Genomic DNA, 14,502 nt, shown 5'->3' on the forward strand with positions numbered 1-14,502 from the left:
ATGGAGTTGGCTGTTAAGTGGAGCGATTGTTATGTAGTGAAAAGCTAGATTTGTCTTTGGCTGATGAACACATATTTTGTTGTTGCAGGTTGAATTTGGGAAACACTTGCTAGCACGAGTTTTGTGTCTCATCCTCCTGCCTCTTGTGTTCTACACATCATTGTTTGGAGTTCATTTTTTAGTTTTGAACAAAAGGTGAGTTACTGACTATGAACTCTGTCCAAACCTGAACTCTGTCCAAACCTATACTCCTGACCCTGTTAAATCCCTGTTGGGACTGAGATTCACAAGGAGGAGGTGTTAGCAATTTTGGAAAGTGTGAAAATAGATAAGTCCCCTGGGCCAGATGGGATTTATCCTAGGATTCTCTGGGAAGCCAGGGAGGAGATTGCAGAGCCGTTGTTGTTGATCTTTATGTCGTCATTGTCGACAGGAGTAGTGCCGGAAGACTGGAGGATAGCAAATGTTATCCCCTTGTTCAAGAAGGGGAGTAGAGACAGCCCTGGAAATTATAGACCTGTGAGCCTTACTTCGGTTGTGGGTAAAATGTTGGAAAAGGTTATAAGAGATAGGATTTATAATCATCTTGAAAAGAATAAGTTCATTTGCGATAGTCAGCACGGTTTTGTGAAAGGTAGGTCGTGCCTCACAAACCTTATTGAGTTTTTCGAGAAGGTGACCAAACAGGTGGATGAGGGTAAAGCCATGGATGTGGTGTATCTGGATTTCAGTAAGGCGTTTGATAAGGTTCCCCACGGTAGGCTATTGCAGAAAATACGGAAGTATGGGGTTGAAGGTGATTTAGAGCTTTGGATCAGAAATTGGCTAGCTGAAAGAAGACAGAGGGTGGTGGTTGATGGCAAATGTTCATCCTGGAGTTTAGTTACTAGTGGTGTACCGCAAGGATCTGTTTTGGGGCCACTGCTGTTTGTCATTTTTATAAATGACCTGGATGAGGGTGTAGAAGGGAGGGTTAGTAAATTTGCGGATGACATGAAGGTCGGTGGAGTTGTGGATAGTGTCGAAGGGTGTTGTAGGGTACAGAGGGTCATAGATAGGCTGCAGAGCTGGGCTGAGAGATGGCAAATGGAGTTTAATGCGGAGAAGTGTGAGGTAATTCACTTTGGAAGGAGTAACAGCAATGCAGAGTACTGGGCTAATGGGAAGATTCTTGGTAGTGTAGATGAGCAGAGAGATCTTGGTGTCCAGGTACATAAATCCCTGAAAGTTGCTACCCAGGTTAATAGGGCTGTTAAGAAGGCATATGGTGTGTTAGCTTTTATTAGGAGGGGGATCGAGTTTCGGAGCCACGAGGTCATGATGCAGCTGTACAAAACTTTGGTGAGGCCGCACCTTGAGTATTGCGTGCAGTTCTGGTCACCGCATTATAGGAAGGATGTGGAAGCTTTGGAAAGGGTGCAGAGGAGCTTTACTAGGATGTTGCCTGGTATGGAGGGAAGGTCTTACGAGGGAAGGCTGAGGGACTTGGGGTTGTTTTCGTTGGAGAGAAGGAGGAGGAGAGGTGACTTAATAGAGACATACAAGATAATCAGAGGGTTAGATAGGGTGGATAGTGAGAGTCTTTTTCCTCGGATGATGATGGCAAACACGAGGGGACATAGCTTTAAGTTGAGGGGTGAAAGATATAGGACAGATGTCAGAGGTAGTTTCTTTACGCAGAGAGTAGTAGGGGCGTGGAACGCCCTGCCTGCAACAGTAGTAGACTCGCCAACTTTAAGGGCATTTAAGTGGTCATTGGATAGACATATGGATGAAAATGGAATAGTGTAGGTCAGATGGTTTCACAGGTCGGCGCAACATCGAGGGCCGAAGGGCCTGTACTGCGCTGTAATGTTCTAATTCTAAACAAAGCCCATTTTGAAGGATTAGCCTGAAACTGGATGAAATAATGCACCAGAGGCTGCCCTTTCACACTTTGAGTCTCGTTTCCAATCCAGTCCAAACAAAGGGGATAAAATAGTAGTTTGGTAGTAGAGAACTTGAGCATTGCTGAAAACAGACATTTTGTCGAAGCTTTTCGTCTTGCGTTCCTCAGGACAAGAACACCAATGTAAGGGAAGCAAAAAATTTATACTGTATGAGAAAAGAGTGCCGGTTGGTTAACAAGTGGACTCTGGTAGAGGTGTTGCTATGGAGAATGCACCAGTTTATGGTGACTGACAGTTAACTGCCAAGCTTTGTTTGAAATTTAAACCAGACAGCTTGACTCTGGTCAAGGCATTGCCCTGAGGAATGAACCAGCAAATGGCTGTCACTTATTTTGTTTAGCTGAAACAGGTGCAATGTGTGTATGTGTTCTTTCTGTCTGCAAAGAACAGGGCTCTGTGTATTACTATCAAAGTGACTCCTGACAACGCGGTTGCCTGCTGACGTTATCAGCGTGCTTCAAGCTGCGCAAACAGTTTCCTGCGCTCTGAGACGCACTTTTCAGGGCCTTAGGCCCATTGATAAGTTTGCATAATATACAGCGAGAAATGATCTGATTGTTGCAATTCCTACAGTTCCAAACGCTATAAGATTGGCCTTATCGGCAACCTCATAAATAGGGCCCAAATCATTTGCTCACTGTGCAAGCTTGATGCCAAAATAGGGCTAATCAAAAGCATCCTGTGTAACAATGGCTACCCTGAAGGGATTATTTGTCGTCATACGTTGTGCAAACTTATGAACAACTGGACGGGTTACACCTGGGCAGGACCTGGACTGATGTCCTAGGGGGAGTATTTGCCAGAGTGGTTGGGGAGGGTTTAAACTAAAATGGCAGGGGGATGGGAACCTTTGCAAGGAGTCAGAGGAGGGGAGATCAAAGACGAGAACAAAAGACAGTAAGGGGAATAAGAAAAGTGATAGGCAGAGACATCAAGGGCCAGAATCAAACAGGGCCACAGTGAAAAATAGTGGGAAGGGGCCAAGTAATGTTAAAAAGACGAGCCTTAAGGCTTTGTGCCTTAACTCGTGGAGCATTCGCAATAAAGTGGACGAATTAATCGTGCAAATAGATGTCAACGGGTATGATATAGTTGGGGTTACAGAGACGTGGCTGCAGAGTGACCAGGCATGGGAAATGAACATCCAGGGGTATTCAGTATTTAGGAAGGACAGACAAAAAGTAAAAGGGGGTGGAGTTGCATTGCTGGTTGAAGAGGAAATTAACGCAAGAGTGAGGAAAGATACTAGCTCTGACGATGTGGAATCTGTATGTGTAGAGCTGAGAAACACTAGGGCAAAAAACGTTAGTAGGGGTTGAATATAGACCCCCAAATTGTAATGGTGATATTGGGAATGGCATTAAACAGGAAATTAGAGATGTATGCGATAAAGGAACATTTGTAATTATGGGTGACGTTAATCTGCATATAGATTGGACAAATCAAATTAGTCACCATACCGTAGAGGAGGAATTCATGGAGTGTATACAGGATCGTTTTCTGGACCAATACGTTGAGGAACCAACTAGAGAACAGGCCATCCCAGACTGGGTATTGTGTAATGAGAGAGGAATAATTGACAATCTAGTTGTGCAAGACCCCTTGGTGATGAGCGACCATAATATGATAGAATTCTTCATCAAGATGGAGAGTGACGTAGTTGATTCTGAGACTAGGGTCATGAATCTTAGTAAAGGAAACTACGAAGGTATGAGGTGCGAGTTGGCTATGACAGATTTGGAAACGTTACTTAAAGGGATGACGATGGATAGGCAACGGCAAACATTTAAAGAGCGCATGGATGAACTGCAACAATTGTTTATTCCTGTCTGGCACAAAAGTAAAACGGGAAAGGTAGCCAAACCATGGCTTACAAGGGAAATTAGAGATAGCGTTAGATCCAAGGAAGAGGCATACAAATTCACCAGGTAAAACAGCAGAGCTTAGGATTGGGAGCAGTTTAGAATTCAGCAAAGCAAGACCAAGGGATTGATTAAAAAGGGGAAAACAGAGTACGCGAGTCAGCTTGCGGGGAACATAAAAATTGACTGTAAAAGTTCTGTAGGTATGTGAAGAGAAAAAGATTAGTGAAGACAAATGTAGGTCCCTTACAGTCATAAGCAGGGGAATTTATTATGGGGAATAAAGAAATGGCTGACCAACTAAATGCATACTTTGGTTCTGTCTTCACAAAGGAGGACACAAATATCTTACCAGAAATGTTGGGGACACGGGGTTTAGTGAGAGAGAGGAACAGAAAGAAATCAGTATTAGTAGAGAAATGGTGTTGGGGAAATTGATGAGATTGAAGGCCGATAAATCCCCAGGGCCTGATGGCATGCATCCCAGAGTACTGAAGGAAGTGGCCCTAGCAATAGTGGATGTATTGGTGGTCATCTTCCAAGATTCTATAGACTCTGGAACAGTTCCTACAGATTAGAGGGTAGCTAATGTAATCCCACAATTTAAAAAGGGAGGTAGAGAGAAAGCAGGGAATTATAAACCAGTCAGCCTGACGTCTGTAGTGGGGAAAATTCTAGAATCCATTATCAAAGATTTTATAGCAGAGCACTTGGAGAACAGTGGTAGAATCGGACAGAGTCAGCATGGATTTGCAAAAGGGAAATCATGCTTGACAAATCTACTGGAATTCTTCAAGGATGTAACTAGTTGAGTTGATGAGGGACAGCCAGTGGATGTGATTTATTTGGACTTTCAGAAGGCTTTCGACAAAGTCCCACATAAGAGATTAGTGTGTAAAATTAAAGCGCATGGGATTGGGGCTGGTGTATTGTGATGAATAGAAAAATTGTTTGGCGGACAGGAAACAAAGAGTACGAATAAACGGGTCTTTTTCCAAATGGCAGACAGTGACTAATGGGGTACCGCAGGGATCGGTGCTAGGAACCCAGCTATTCACAATATATATTAATCATTTAGATGAGGGAACTAAATGTAATATCTCCAAATTTGCAGATGACCTAAAACAGGATGGGAGGGTGAGTTGTGAGGAGGATGCAGAGAGGCTTCAGGGTGATTTGGGAAAGTTGAGTGAATGGGCTAATGCATGGCCGATGCAGTATAATGTGGATAAATGTGAGGTTATCCAATTTGGTAGCAAAAACAGGAAGGCAGATTATTATCTGAACGGCTATAAATTGAGATAGGGGAATATGCAACGAGACCTGGTTGTTCTCGTACAGCAGTCGCTGAAGGTAAGCATGCAGGTGCAACAGGCGGTAAAAAAGGCCTTCATAGCGAGAGGATTAGAGTACAGGAGCAGGGATGTCTTGCTGCAATTATACAGGGCCTTGGTGAGGCCACACCTGGAATATTGTGTGCCGTTTTGGTCTCCTTATCTGAGGAAGGATGTTCTTGCTATAGAGGGAGTGCAGCGAAGGTTTACCAGACTGATTCCTGGGATTGCGGGACTGACTTATGAGCTTGAGTCGGTTAGGATTATATTCGCTGGAATTCAGAAGAGTGAGGGGGGATCTCTTAGAAACCTAGAAAATTCTAACAGGACTTGACAGGATAGATGCAGGAAGGATGTTCATGATGGTGGGGGAGTCCAGAACCAGGGGTCATAGTCTAAGGATACGGGGTAAACCTTTCAGGACTGAGATGAGGAGAAATTACTTCACCCAGAGAGTGGTGAACCTGTGGAATTCACTACCACAGAAAGCAGTTGAGGTCAAAACATTGTATGTTTTCAAGAAGGAGTTAGATATAGCTCTTGGGTTTAAAGGGATCAAAGGGTATGGGGGGAAAGCGGGAACAGGTTACTGAGTTGGATGATCAGCCATGATCCTAATGAATGGCGGGGCAGGCTCGAAGGGCCGAATGGTCTACTCCTGCTCCTGTTTTCTGTGTTTCTGCGAATGAGCCTAGGACCATCATTTTTGTCCCTGAAAAGTGCCCAGTCTACCTCAAATTACCCTGGAAGGGTAATGTATCCCAAAATTTGAGTAACAGGTGAAGCTAGCTGTTTCACGTTGCACCTATGCAGTAGCAACATATGGGGTGCTCGCCACTAACAGGATGCTGCTGTGAAGTCTAAAGGACGTCCTGCCTATCGCACAAATGAGTAATGTGATGCATCGATTTCAATGCCAATGTGATGCTGGGTATATAGGCCATACGTCCCAAAGACTGGCGGATCGTATCAAACAACATGTCCCTTCCGCAGTTCGCAATGGGCAAGGTGCAGGCTGTACCAAACCATCCTGTCCTTGCAAAACTCAAAACAGTGTCCAACATTTAGATGGGATTCCGCGATTGGACAACATTTGCTAAATAATACTCAGTGTGCTAAGAATTACGCTGACAACCAATTTGAGATTGTTAGTCGGGCTCGCAGTATGGCAGATTTGCATGTATTGGAAGCTACATATATTAATACACAGGGTCCTGTTCATTGCAGACAGAAAGAAAATGTACGCACATTGTGCCTGTTTCAGCGAAACAAAATAAGTGACAGCCATTTTCTTCTTCATTCCTCAGGGCAATGCCTTGACCAGTCAAGCTGCTTGGTTTAAATTTCAAACAAAGCTCGGCAGTTAACTGTCAGTCACCATTAACTGGTGTATTCTCCAAGGCAAGGCCTCTACCAATCAGAGTTCACTTGCCAAGCAATCAGCACTCTCTTCTCATACAGTATAAAGTTGTTTTCCCTTACATTGGTATTCTAGGGACCCGGGTTCAATACTGGGTACTGCCTGTGCGGAGTTTGCAAGTTCTCCCTGTGACCGCGTGGGTTTTCGCCGGGTGCTCCGGTTTCTTCCCACCGCCAAAGACTTGCAGGTGATAGGTCAATTGGCCATTGTAAATTGCCCGTAGTATAGGTAGGTGGTAGGGAATATGGGATTACTGTCGGGTTAGTATAAATGGGTGGCTCTTGGTCGGCACAGACTCGGTGGGCCGAAGGGCCTGTTTCAGTGCTGTATCTCTAAATAAATAAAAAAAAATAAATAGTGGCAGTAGGGGACAGTATAGTGAGGGGGATTGATGCTGGAACTGTATAAAAACACTGATTAGGCCACAGCTGGAGTATTGCGTACATTTCTGGTCACCACATTACAGGAAGGACATAATTGCTCTGGAGAGAGTGCAGAGGAGATTTACAAGAATATTGCCAGGGCTTGAAAGTTGCAGCTATGAGGAAAGATTGGATCAGCTAGGGTTGTTTTCCTTAGAACAGAGGTGGCTGAGGAGTGACTTAATTGAGGTGTACAAAATTGAGGGGCCCAGATAGGGTAGACAGGAAAGACCTGTTGCCCCCAGCAGAGAGGTCAATTACCAGGGGGCACAGATTTAAGGTGATTGGTAGAAGGATTAGAGGGGACATGAGAAAAGAATTTCACCCAGAGGGTGGTGCAATTCACTGCCAGAAACGGTGGTTGAGGCAGAAACCCTCAACCCAGGGGCGATGCCACATTGGATTTGGTACTGGGAAATGAACCCGGCCAGGTGTTAGATTTAGATGTAGGTGAGCACTTTGGTGATAGTGATCACAATTCGGTTAGGTTTACCTTAGCGATGGGCAGGGACAGGTATATACCGCAGGGCAAGAATTATAACTGGGGGAAAGGAAATTATGATGCGATTAGGCAAGATTTAGGATGCGTAGGATGGGGAAGGAAACTGCAGGGGATGGGAACAATCGAAATGTGGAGCTTATTCAAGGAGCAGCTACTGCGTGTCCTTGATAAGTATGTACCTGTGAGGCAGGGAGGAAGTTGTCGTGCGAGGGAGCCGTGGTTTACCAAAGAAGTTGAAGCGCTTGTCAAGAGGAAGAAGAAGGCTTATGTTAGGATGAGACGTGAAGGCTCAGTTAGGGCGCTTGAGAGCTACAAGCTAGCCAGGAAGGATCTAAAGGGAGAGCTAAGAAGAGCAAGGAGAGGACACGAGAAGTCATTGGTGGATAGGATCAAGGAAAACCCTAAGGCTTTCTATAGGTATATCAGGAATAAAAGAATGACTAGAGTTAGATTAGGGCCAATCAAGGATAGTAGTGGGAAGTTGTGTGTGGAATCAGAGGAGATAGGGGAAGCGTTAAATGAATATTTTGCGTCAGTATTTACAGTAGAGAAAGAAAATGTTGTTGAAAATACTGAGATTCAGGCTACGAGGCTAGATGGGATTGAGGTTCACAAGGAGGAGGTGTTAGCAATTTTGGAAAGTGTGAAAATAGATAAGTCCCCTGGGCCAGATGGGATTTATCCTAGGATTCTCTGGGAAGCCAGGGAGGAGATTGCAGAGCCTTTGTCCTTGATCTTTATGTCGTCATTGTCGACAGGAATAGTGCCGGAAGACTGGAGGATAGCAAATGTTGTCCCCTTGTTCAAGAAGGGGAGTAGAGACAGCCCTGGTAATTATAGACCTGTGAGCCTTACTTCGGTTGTGGGTAAAATGTTGGAAAAGGTTATAAGAGACAGGATTTATAATCATCTTGAAAAGAATAAGTTCATTAGAGATAGTCAGCACGGTTTTGTGACGGGTAGGTCGTGCCTCACAAACCTTATTGAGTTTTTCGAGAAGGTGACCAAACAGGTGGATGAGGGTAAAGCAGTGGATGTGGTGTATATGGATTTCAGTAAGGCGTTTGATAAGGTTCCCCACGGTAGGCTATTGCAGAAAATACGGAAGTATGGGGTTGAAGGCGATTTAGAGCTTTGGATCAGAAATTGGCTAGCTGAAAGAAGACAGAGGGTGGTGGTTGATGGCAAATGTTCATCCTGGAGTTTAGTTACTAGTGGTGTACCGCAAGGATCTGTTTTGGGGCCACTGCTGTTTGTCATTTTTATAAATGACCTGGAAGAGGGTGTAGAAGGGTGGGTTAGTAAATTTGCAGATGACACTAAGGTCGGTGGAGTTGTGGATAGTGCCGAAGGATGTTGTAGGGTACAGAGAGACATAGATAGGCTGCAGAGCTGGGCTGAGAGATGGCAAATGGAGTTTAATGCGGAAAAGTGTGAGGTGATTCACTTTGGAAGGAGTAACAGGAATGCAGAGTACTGGGCTAATGGGAAGATTCTTGGTAGTGTAGATGAACAGAGAGATCTTGGTGTCCAGGTGCATAAATCCCTGAAGGTTGCTAACCAGGTTAATAGGGCTGTCAAGAAGGCATATGGTGTGTTAGCTTTTATTAGTAGGGGGGTCGAGTTTCGGAGCCACGAGGTCATGCTGCAGCTGTACAAAACTCTGGTGAGACCGCACCTGGAGTATTGCGTGCAGTTCTGGTCACCGCATTATAGGAAGGATGTGGAAGCTATGGAAAGGGTGCAGAGGAGATTTACTAGGATGTTGCCTGGTATGGAGGGAAGGTCTTACGAGGAAAGGCTGAGGGACTTGAGGTTGTTTTCGTTGGAGAGAAGGAGGAGGAGAGGTGACTTAATAGAGACATATAAGATAATCAGAGGGTTAGATAGGGTGGATAGTGAGCGTCTTTTTCCTCGGATGGTGATGGCAAACACGAGGGGACATTGCTTTAAGTTGAGGGGTGATAGATATAGGACAGATGTCAAGGGTAGTTTCTTTACTCAGAGAGTAGTAAGGGCGTGGATGCCCTGCCTGCAGCAGTAGTAGATTCGCCAACTTTAAGGGCATTTAAGTGGACATTGGATAGACACATGGATGAAAATGGAATAGTGTAGGTCAGATGGTTTCACAGGTCGGCGCAACATCGAGGGCCGAAGGGCCTGTACTGCGCTGTAATGTTCTAAAAAAAAAACTCATTTAAAAGGTACCTGGACGTGCACCTGAAGTGCTGCAAACTGCAAGGCTATGCACCAGGTGCTGGAAGGTGGGATTAGATTGGGCAGCTAGTGTTTTTGGCCGGCACGGACATGATGGGCTGAATGGCCTCCTTCTGTACCGTACTTTTTCTATGGCTCTATGGATTGAAACTGTACTCTGCAGCAAGGAGCGCGAGTCCAGAAGGCGCTGTTGCCTGCCCAATGGCAGTGTTCGGGACATCTGCTCAGGGCTGGAGAGGAACTTAGATTGGGGGGGGTGGGGGGGGAATCAGTCGTCATCGTCATGTCACCGCAATGACATAGGCAGGACAAGGAAAGAGGTTCTGCATAGTCAGTATGAGGAGTTAGGCATCAAATTGAGAAGCAGAACCTCAAAGGTGGTAATCTCTGGTTTATTACCTGAGCCACGTGAAAATTGGCATACGGCAAATAAGATTAAATAAATACATGGCTCAAATTAGGAGCAGGAGTAGTCCACTCGCCCCTCGGGCCTGCTCCACCATTCAATAAGATCATGGCTGATCTGATTGTAACCTCAACTGCACATTCCCGCCGACCCCCAATAACCATTCATCCTCTTGCTTATCAAGAATCTATCTCCCTCTGCCTTAAACATATTCAAAGACTCTGCTTCCACCTCCTTTTGAGGAAGAGACTTCCAAAGACTAACAACCTTCAGAGAAAAATTTCTCCTCATCTCTGTCTTAAATGGGTGACACCTTATTTTTAAACAGCGACCCCTAGTTCTAGATTGTCCCACAAGAGGAAACATCCTTTCCACGTCCACCCTGTCAAGACCCCTCAGAATCTTCCATGTTTCAATCAAGTCGCCTCCTACTTTTCTAAACTCCAGCAGATACAGCCTAGCCTGTCCAATCTTTCCTCATAAGACAGCCCGCCCATTCCAGGTATTAGTGCAGTCAACCTTTTCTGAACTGCTTCCAGTGTATTTACATCCTTCCTTAAATATGGAGTACTCCAGATGTGGTCTCCCCAATGTCCTGTATAGCTGAAGCATAATCTCCCTACTTTTGTATTCAATTCTCCTTACAAAAAACAATAACATTCTATTAGCTTTCCTAATTACGTGGTGTACCTGCATACTAACCTTTTGCAATTCATGCATGAGGCCACCCAGATCCCTCTGCATCTCAGAGCTCTGCAATCTCTTACTGTTTAGATAATATGCTTTTTATTCTTCCTGCCAAAATGGACAATTTCACATTTTACCACATTATACTCCATTTGCCAGATCTATATCCTTTTGTCGCGGCCTTATGTTCTCTTCACAACTTACTTTCCTGTCTATCTTTGTGTCATCAGCAAATTTAGCAACCATACTTTCCATCCCTTCATTTACCTCATTTATATAAATTGCAAAAGGTTGAAGCCCCAGCACTGATTCCCGTGGCACACCACTCATTACAGCTTGCCAACCAGAAAATGACCCGTTTATGTTTGCTCTCTCTTTCCTGTTAGCCAGCCAATCTTCTATCCATGCCAAAATCTTACCCCATACACCGTGAGCTTTTATTTTCTGCAATAACCTTTGATGTGGCACCTTATCAAATGCCTTCTGGAAATCCAAGTACAATACATCCACCGGTCCCCTTTATCTACAGCACATGTAACTCCCTCAAAGAACTACAATAAATTGGATCAACATGATTTCCCTTTCACAAAATCATGCTGACTCTGTCTGATTACCTTGAATTTTTCAAAGTGCCCTGCTATCATCATCTTCTTTGGCCTCCTTGTCTCGACACAATGGGTAAGTGCCTGGAGGTTGTCAGTGGTTTGTGGAGCAGCGTCTGGAGTGGCGACAAAGGCCAATTCTGGAGTGACAGACTCTTCCACAGGTGCTGCAGATAAAATTGGTTGTCGGGGCTGTTACACAGTTGGCTCTCCCCTTGCGCTTCTGTCTTTTTTCCTGCCAATTGCTAAGTCTCTTCGACTCGCCACACTTTAGCCCCGCCTTTACGGCTGTCCGCCAGCTCTGGCGATCACTGGCAACTGACTCCCACGACTTGTGGTCAATGTCACAGGACTTCATGTCGTGTTTGCAGACGTCTTTAAAGCTGAGACATGGACAGCCGGTGGGTCTGATACCAGTGACGAGCTCGCTGTACAATGTGTCCTCGGGGATCCTGCCATCTTCCATGTGACTCACATGGCCAAGCCATCTCGAGCGCCGCTGGCTCAGTAGGGTGTATATGCTGGGGATGTTGGCTGCCTCGAGGACTTCTGTGTTGGAGATACGGTCCTGCCACCTTATGCCAAGTATTCTCCGGAGGCAGTGAAGATGGAATGAATTTAGACGTCGCTCTTGGCTGACATACGTCGTCCAGGCCTCACTGCCGTAGAGCAAGGTACTGAGGACTCAGGCTTGATACACTCGGACTTCTGTGTTCCATGTCAGTGCGCCATTGTCCCACACTCCCTTGGCCAGTCTGGACATAGCAGTGGACGCCTTTCCTATGCGCTTGTTGATTTCTGCATCTAGAGACAGGTTACTGGTGATAGTTGAGCCAAGGTAGGTGAACTCTTGAACCACTTCCAGAGCGTGGTCGCCGATATTGATGGATGGAGCATTTCTGACGTCCTGTCCCATGATCGTTTTCTTGAGGCTGATGGTTAGGCCAAATTCGTTGCAGGCATCGCAATCCTGTCGAGGAGTCTCTGCAGACACTCTGTAGTGTGGGATGTTAATGCAGCATTGTCAGCAAAGAGGAGTTCCCTGATGAGGACCTTCCGTACTTTGGTCTTCGCTCTTAGACGGGCAAGGTTGAACAACCTGCCATCTGATCTTGTGTGGAGGAAAATTCCTTCTTCTGAAGACTTGAACGCATGTGAGGGCAGCAGGGAGAAGAAGATCCCAAACAGTGCAGGTGCGAGAACACCGCCCTGTTTCACACCACTCAGGATAGGAAAGGGGTCTGATGAGGCCTGAATGCTGAATTGTGCCTTTCATATTGTCATGGAATGAGGTGATGATACTTAGTAGCTTTGGTGGACATCAGATCTTTTCCAGTAGTCTGAAGAGACCTCGTCTGCTGACGAGGTCAAAGGCTTTGGTGAGATCAATGAAAGCAACGTAGAGGGGCATCTGTTGTTCGTGGCATTTCTGCTGTAGCTGGCGAAGGGATCTCTCTGCTCGAAAGCCACAGTGTGCCTCAGGGTCGACATGCTCAGCCAGCTTCTGGAGTCTGTTTAAAGCGACTCGAGCGAAGACTTTCCCCACTATGCTGAGCAGGGAGATTCCACGATAGTTGTTGCGGTCACCCTTGTTCTTATAGAGGGTGATGATATTGGCATCGTGCATGTCCTGTGGTACTGCTCCCTCATCCTAGCACAGGCAAAGCAGTTCATGGAGTGCTGAGAGTATAGCAGGCTTGGCACTCTTGATTATTTCAGGGGTAATGACATCCTTCACAGGGGCTTTTCCACTGGCTAGAGAATCAGTGGTATCACTGAGTTCCGATTTTGTTGGCTGTATGTCCAGCTCATCCTTGATTGGCAGAGACTGGGCTGCATTGAAGGCGGTCTCAGTGACAACATTTTCCCTGGAGTACAGTTCGAGGTAGTGCTGCACCCAGCGGTCCATTTGCTTGCGTTGGTCAGTGATCGTGTCCCCTGATTTAGACTTGAGGGGGGCGATCTTACTGATGGTTGGCCCAAAAGCGCTCTCAATGCCATCAGACATTCCCCTGATGTTTCCGGTGTCTGAGGCCAGCTGAATATGACTGCATAGGTGTTGCCAGTAGTCATTTGCACAGCGTCTGGCTGTTCTTTGTGCAGCTCTTCTGGCTGCTTTAAATGCTACGGATGTTCACTCGTTGGGGGCTTTCTTGCAGTTCAACAGTGCAATGCGCTTAGCGGCTATGACAGGTTCTAGCTCTTCAAAGTGAGATTGAAACCAGTCTGCATTCTGCTTCACACGTTTGCCATAGGTGGTCATTGCTGAGTCATAGATGGCGTCTCTGATGTGGGACCACTTGGTCTCTGCATCCCCTGTACAAGTGTTTTGAAGGGCTTTTTCAAGTGAATTTAGAAACTTATGTAACAGCTGTGGATGAGAAATTCTGCTAGTGTTGATGCGCGGGCGGCCCTTCTGCTTGGAGTGATGCAGCTTATTTGAACAAAAGAACAAAGAACAGTACGGCACAGGAACAGGCCATTCGGCCCTCCAAGCCTGCGCCGATCTTGATGCCTGTCTAAACTAAAACCTTCTGGACTTATGGGGAAAGTATCCCTCTATTCCCATCCTATTCATGTATTTGTCAAGATGCCTGTTAAACGCTGCTATCGTACCTGCTTCCACCCCCTCCCCGGGCGCAAGTTCCAGGCACTCGCCACCCTCTGGGTAAAGAACTTGCCTCGCACATCCCCTCTAAACTTTGCCCCTCGCACCTTAAACCTATGTCCCCTAGTAACTGATTCTTGCACCCTGGGAAAAAGCTTCTGACTATCCACTCTGTCCATGCCACTCATAACTTTGTAAACCTCTATCATGTCGCCCCTCCACCTCCGTCGTTCCAGTGAAAACAATCCGAGTTTATCCAACTTCTCCTCATAGCTAATGCCCTCCAGACCAGGCAACATCCTGGTAAACCTCGTCTGTACCCTCTCCAAAGCCTCCAGGTCCTTCTGGTAGTGTGGCGACTAGAATTGCACGCAATACTCAAGTGTGGCCTAACTAAAGTTCTGTACAGCTGCAGCATGACTTGCCTATATTTATACACTATGCCCCGACCGATGAAGGCAAGCATGCCGTATGCCTTCTTGACTACCTTATC

General features: G+C 45.9%; 1 protein-coding gene across 3 annotated transcripts in view; it reads left to right on the plus strand.

Moving 5' to 3' along the window:
- The window catches only part of pomt2 (protein-O-mannosyltransferase 2), a 266,777-nt gene that overhangs the window by 44,320 nt on the left and 207,955 nt on the right, over positions 1-14,502 (plus strand). For all 3 annotated transcript variants that reach the window (XM_068038417.1, XM_068038418.1, XM_068038419.1), the window contains one exon: positions 89-195. In XM_068038417.1, the coding sequence (XP_067894518.1) occupies positions 89-195 (107 nt within the window). The remainder of the gene's footprint in view (positions 1-88; positions 196-14,502) is intronic.

The sequence above is a fragment of the Heterodontus francisci genome, chromosome 9 (genome assembly GCF_036365525.1).
Source record: "Heterodontus francisci isolate sHetFra1 chromosome 9, sHetFra1.hap1, whole genome shotgun sequence".
NCBI lineage: Eukaryota > Metazoa > Chordata > Chondrichthyes > Heterodontiformes > Heterodontidae > Heterodontus > Heterodontus francisci.